At 40.1% G+C, this 6,491-nt stretch overlaps 1 protein-coding gene across 1 annotated transcript; it reads right to left on the reverse strand.

Annotated features, from left to right (window-relative positions):
- Positions 1-1,264: 1,264 nt before the first annotated feature.
- Positions 1,265-6,394, reverse strand: ndufa9a (NADH:ubiquinone oxidoreductase subunit A9a). The gene is made up of 11 exons (XM_031864024.1): positions 6,311-6,394; positions 5,127-5,300; positions 4,109-4,206; positions 3,865-3,956; positions 3,563-3,704; positions 3,356-3,458; positions 2,958-3,028; positions 2,777-2,853; positions 1,886-1,981; positions 1,674-1,740; positions 1,265-1,521 (listed from the first exon to the last, which is right to left on the reverse strand). The coding sequence occupies exons 1-11, from the start codon at positions 6,363-6,365 to the stop codon at positions 1,351-1,353; spliced, it is 1,146 nt and encodes a 381-aa protein (XP_031719884.1). The 5' UTR covers positions 6,366-6,394; the 3' UTR covers positions 1,265-1,350.
- Positions 6,395-6,491: the final 97 nt, after the last annotated feature.

The raw sequence follows: 6,491 nt of genomic DNA on the forward strand, positions 1-6,491 counted from the left end.
AAAAGCATGGCGGTACCTCTGTACCTTCTGGTACCTTCAGGCCAAACTTCACTTTTTTGGGGAGTTTATTTTTTGCAGAGTGGTACTCAAGAATAGTTTGTTTTTTAAATGTTTCATCCTTCCAATAATTTGTGTTTAATGAGCCTCACATCCTTACCGCCAGCATGGCCATAGACTTTTAGTTGTGTGGAGAAAGCATTGCTTTTTCGGTCTTACAAACCTAACTTGATGCTTCATTACCTGATGAAATATTTATTATTCCTGAAGTGTTTACAATCAGTTTTATGTGTTCATCTTCTTACTTCCCTGACCTTTGACGGTTTCTGGAGAACTGTTGGATATGTGGCAATGCTATAATCTGCATATGGACCGATTTACTGTGTTGTACAAAGTAATCCTCATGACTCGGTGTACCTGCTTGTTAAAAGATGCATTCTGCTTTCGAGCCACCTGCAACCGATTCACTATTTAAAAAGCTTCACATTAACTCAACATGACTGAAGTTGAACCAAAAAAATAAATAAATCACAATACGAAAGTGTCACTTTAGATGTCTTGGGTGTTTTATTGAATGCAACACCAAACCGGTGAAGTTGAGAAATGAGTCGGACCAGAACAGTCCTGCAGACTAAGAAAAGCCAGGAAATATCTGTAAATATTAAAATGTTGTCATTAATGAATAACTTTTACTTTGAAGGCGAGCCGTCTCAGTTTCCGACCCCCTTTACTCAATTTTCATTATTAAAGTTGGATAATGGAACAAGCTGATTTGCATTGCACGTGTTCATTCAATGCGACAACACAAAGCGTTACCGCGTTTAGGCAGCATCGACTATGGAACAACGAACTCACACGTACCAGAATACATTAACACAAAAAGAACAATGACTTTAGGTACTACCCCTAAACTGACATCGTTCATTTTACAACTTGAACAATGACAAATTAATTATAATTTGTGCATTTAGTTTTTGTGATTTACGTGAGGCTGTTATAGTTGTTAGTGTAAAGTAGCTTTTCTTCTCTGCTCAGGTTCTGTCAGCAATCCATAAGTACTAATGGCTCAATTGTATTAAAGTCTGAACCCAAACCTGACCCCTCCAGGACATTAACATTATTGTTCACAAAGTTTGCTGTTGTCTTCGTGAACAGTTCTCTGTAGTACAAAAATAAAACGTCCAATGGGGTGAACATGAAGAACAGGTGAAAACTCTTTAGAGACACTAACTGTGAAAAGTCATATTTAATAAAAACAAGACAACCCTTAGAGGATCTTTTTTTATTTATTTATGTACAGAATAGAATTAAAAACCAAACAATCAGAGGTACTGCTCTGGTGTTGTTGGTAGTTTAATAGTGGACAGTCTTGGCTGGCCTCGTCTCATCCAGGTCAGCTTCCAGGTAACGGAACCGGCGATGACGACGCAGAATCTCAATTGCCTTTTGTTCTACAGTGGAAGGAGTGATGCCAAGATCCTCCAGACCAGGAAGTCCTGGGTACTTCATGTCTGTTGTGTGAAACTGGAAAATGAAAGCACAGAGCAGAATTAGTGATGGCGGTAGAGCCTCCACGGTTGGTGGCACAATAGGCCCTTTTCAAAGCAGCACATCAGAATGGCTAGTGTTCCCAAAACTTCCAGTTTCAAGCTATAGAAAGATCTTGGTCGTCTCACCCTGTCCACTTTGTCTGGGGTTGTCCAGGGCTCAAATGGGTTCATTGCAAAAAACTTCGCAGCAATGCTGAAAGTAGAAAAAAAAAAAAAAGAAACTATCACATGATTGTACAGGGGTACATAACAACTGCACCCAAAACAAACCCCGCAGTTAGTTACATAAAAGATGCCTTTTCTCTGAAAATGCTGAAAAACATTTTTAAAGCACATACTGGTAGAGTGGGCGGGGCAGAGGGTAGGGCACAAAAGGTCTGTGTGCCACGGCGTAGATGTACTCCACCAGGTCATGGAGGAGGTACCGGTTGGGACTAGACAACGAGAGAAAACAGGACAAAAACAATTCATGAAGGAGAGCCCCCATCATGTAAATCTGAGCTCACAAGTGATACAAATACAAGGCATGAAACACAGACCAACATATGATGACAGACAAGGTTTCCTTTCCTTCAATAGGGCCTCTTCTCTAGAGGTGCTCTCTGACGTTCACTTAATTGCATCTTTGTCTGATCCTCGCACTCTCGTTCCTCTCACTCCCAAACTTATAAACTAATGGAAATTATTCCAATAAATTTGTTTTGTAAAATCGATAATCCAACTTAATAAATAAAACAAGTGTGGACTGTGAAAACAGAAAAGACAAAAACGACTTAACAATGAAAATATAAAAATGATAACAAAATAGAATGAAAAGCTATAATAACAGTAACAGTAATTAAACAGCATGAAATAAAAACATTAATAAAATAAGTGACTAAAATGTCTATCACCCATTCTAAATCAAAGTTTACATTCAAAGACTTCAACACTGTGAACAAAGCTGATTCAATGGTTTTAGTCCTGCACTTTGGAACAACCTGAGGGGCCGTACCGGTTCACACACTGTAAACATCTGCGATACCAGTGCAAGACCATAAAGTGCTTTGAAAACTAGTAAAAATATTTGACCAGATAGGAGTGTAGATAACAGCGTAAACCTCTAAACCAAAGACTAAACAGTTGACCATGATGCATTGTGTTTTCCCCTTCAATGTTCTTGTGTATGAAATTTCAGTATTTGCTCAGTCTAACCCTAAGCACAGGGTTTTTAAGCACTGACCACCTACCCAACTAATGCATACGTCTTCCCATTAGCATCAGGGTCTCTGACAGCATTGATAATGGCCTTGGCCACATCCACCACCTGAGGGAGAAAAGAGACGGGTTAGTTGGGTTCATTTGGTCATGATTACTGTATTTATTAGAAGGGAAAATATCAGAATAGCTGCCCCCTTTCAACAAACGCACATGAACAGGCTGCTTCACAGTCTTCTTTCCCATGGATATGAGTGGAACAGCATTGCCAAACCATCGCATGTCTGAAAAAGGGTTAAAACCACACAGTGCATTTTCACTGGTTAGCTGATAACTTGGAATCAAAAAGGGAACATTTGACAAGTGGTCAAATTATTTTAGCAATAGCTCCACTTGTGTTTGTAGAAGTTGATGAAGAGACGACAATGCCAGCTGGAGAGCGTCCATGAAAGAGCACTAAATGCACAGCAACCAAATCAGTGAAAAGGAGCGCAACAACGTTCACTAACACGAGTCACATTCGCAACACCCAGAAACTGCCGTGTTGTCCTAGTAGATTACAGTCAATGACTGACTTCAGTCTCTTTCACTCACACAAACAACCGTCTTACTTGCATGATAGTTGAAGAATCTGTCCTCCCTCCCAAAGATCTCAGAGGGCTTCATGATGACCGCTTCGGGAAACTCATCTCTCACTGCCGTCTCTCCTACAGCCTATGGGTGAAAGTACATTTATACAGGTTGACCTTCACTGGCTTAAACATGTTGATACTGTTCAACAGAAACACAAGTTTAAATGAGCCAAAACAGCCCTTCACCTTGTTCCTCAGGTACTTGGACTGGCTGCGTATGTCAGCGTTGAGGTGAGACATGTGGATGAACTTTGTGATGCCGGCCTCTCTGGCTGCCTTGGCAATCTGCTGAGGGATGGTCACGAAGACATCGTCGTAGCTATAGTTCCTGTGCACAAAAAGAGGAGCAATGCTGACCTACAATTTACACGCCCAGTCAGCAATGTCCTCCAACATTCACCTATACCTCGTCTGTAAACCAGCTTAAAATGCCAACAACATCATGCATAAAGCAGATACTTTAGGACATGTTTCCAGTCCACACATACTTTGTCTCCCACTCTCTGCCGACAAGGTTGATGACAACATTGGAGTGCTCCAAGGCCCGTTTGATGGAATCTTTGTTCCTGGCATCCCACTCCTGTGACCAGACGGAGAGACAACACATTTGCATTTCATTTAAGGCTCTAAATTTATCGTTCATATAAATAAGTACATGCAGATCAAAGAATCCACCATCCAAGAGTGTGGCAAGATTTCTTTAAGAGACCCGTGTGTCTGTAAGCATCTTACCATGAAAATGATCTGTCCGAGATCACCCATGGGCCTCAAGTACATGATGTCATACTGATCAGAACGGTGAGGGACGACAATCTGAGAGCCAATGCGACCTGCAAGAAACATACAATCACATCTTTGGGTCGTTCTCTTACGTATGATCAGTTTTGTTGAAGCATGTTCCATAAATCCCTGCTGCGATATGGACCACCATTCAAACCACTTTAGAGTCGGATCTCCTTAACTGGCAACATTACAATATATAGGTTAAATGTCTCATATAAGCTACCTTTCAACTTCTTAGTTACTATATAAAATAAAATATGTGACATGTGACTGCCGATCGCAAAACAGGTTACAAAAAAACGTTGGTGTTTTTGGTACCCTTAAGGAGCTAACTTTTCTTTTTTGCATATTTCTATTTGTGTATTTTTTAAATACTCATTTGTTATCAAAATATAAGTGACATTTGTTAGAATATTACTTGATAGAAAATTTATAATATTTGTATGCAGTGTATATTATTGTACTGTCAAATAGACAATACACAAGCATGATCTTTCATTATCTTTTAATGAACATTTTTACCTGGAGGGCTTAAGGAGACACTAGCAAACACATCAGTGGATGTAAAGGAGTATAGCTAATCACTTCTCTGCATTATCAATTTATACTTTGTATGCTATGTAAAGTGCATCATATGTGGTTATAGCTCCATCACAAGTCAATACATTCTGGATGGGCCTAAATCATATCCCAACATTAGTAATACTTTTCAAATGAGTTGTTTGAGATGACTGCAACAACAAAAGAACTACAGTGCCTGGCCACGCGTGACATAAGCCTGCAGTCTGTACAGGGATGTGAAATATGTATATATTAAAATGCCTGAAATAGTCATTTGGTGGGTTATTAGAAACATTATGTAAGGTTTACAAGCTCAAAATACACAAGTTTGCTGAATATATAGTGATTATTAGTGTGCATTTAACTTAACACCAGTAATTATTTACACTATATTTTTTCATCTCACCCAGCCTGTTGACCACGTATCGACCCAGAAAACCCGTAGCACCAAACACCGTAGCCGCTATTCCACTGGAGGAGGAGCGTCCTCCTTTCCCTTTGGGGACGACAGCATGGTGTAGCTTCCTCTGCTGGACTTTGGTGACGGAGGCAGCGGACAGTACGGCAGGGGAGCAGCTACCTATTGAGAGGAAAGGAACACAGGCAGTGTTTGAATCACATTATAGAGGTTTGTGGTGCTCTTAATTTGTATAGCAGTATGCTGAGAGGTGTTACTGATGCTTACTGTGATTTAACCTTGTTCATATAAACGGGGTGGACAGATACACAATACAGTTCAACATCATCACTAACTACATAGGTAAATCATCTAACGTTAAAGCTGTAGATCTATAACGTTGACAATGTGACACTGAGCTTCTGTAGTGGTATTGAATGCAATGTATTTTTCTATTTTAATTTTTTGGGCACATTGTGTACATACTACGAATTAGCTGTAAAAAAAAATGGCTAAATCTGATACTATTGTATACATTGACCAGAGGAAAACACACATACATGATGAGCAAGAAGCATGCTTCCTAACGAATAACCAATGACAGGAACCTTAGACTGTGCGGGTGGACAAGTACTGCGTTATTTAATAAAGAAAATGAGTTGATGTGAACCATATAACAGTCAGGCACTAACGCTAGCTCAGTGTCACTGTCACTTTAAGCATCGTCACTGTAAAACAACATATCAATTAGTCGGAAATATAAAGCTGCTGTTGTATTTCATAAGTAAAAACATATCGTGACGTTAATGTAACGTCAAAAAAACACAACAGCAAGTGAACCACCATAACAGACGCAACGTCAAGTTAGGCCACTGTGCAGGATAATGGCTACAGCTTAGCCTAACTTAACTATTCGTTCATTTATTAACACACATAGTGATGCAGGTCTTTGTATAGTCAGTAAACTGATAATATTAGAGTTATTCAAACATCTAAATGTGAGCTGCCAGCTAGCTAAAGCCCTTGCTAGGAGGTGACTAGCCGAGCCGGTTAGCAAGGTCACTCGAGCAGAGTATGTGGTCTAACTGTGAGCCTGGGTTAGCGTGAGTTACGTGTAAATATCTGAAATAACAACAATATATTCCTAGATGTCAATGCAAGCATCACATGTCTACTATTTTAGCATTACTCACTTGAAATTCTGGGAAGGACACTCGCAGGACGGCCAACCAGCGCTACGGTCGCCATCTTTCCGACTACGGCACACCGTATGGGCCAAGAAGCCGACGTCAGTTCACAACAGCGGTACATGAAGTTATAACCACAGTGCAGCGCACAGGCAAGGCGAAAGCTGAAAGATGTGGTCCTAACAAT

The sequence above is a fragment of the Anarrhichthys ocellatus genome, unplaced genomic scaffold (assembly GCF_004355925.1).
Source record: "Anarrhichthys ocellatus isolate YVR2014 unplaced genomic scaffold, GSC_Weel_1.0 scaffold2, whole genome shotgun sequence".
Taxonomy (NCBI): Eukaryota; Metazoa; Chordata; class Actinopteri; order Perciformes; family Anarhichadidae; genus Anarrhichthys; species Anarrhichthys ocellatus.

Coding starts and splice junctions, on each gene's coding strand:
- ndufa9a (XM_031864024.1), bottom strand. CDS start 6,365: ATGGCGACCGTAGCGCTGGTTGGCCGTCCTGCGAGTGTCCTTCCCAGA. Junction 5,301..6,310: donor TGTCCTTCCCAGAATTTCAA/GTGAGTAATGCT, acceptor TCCTCTCAATAG/GTAGCTGCTCCCCTGCCGTA. Junction 3,957..4,108: donor TCGGACAGATCATTTTCATG/GTAAGATGCTTA, acceptor GTCTGGTCACAG/GAGTGGGATGCCAGGAACAA.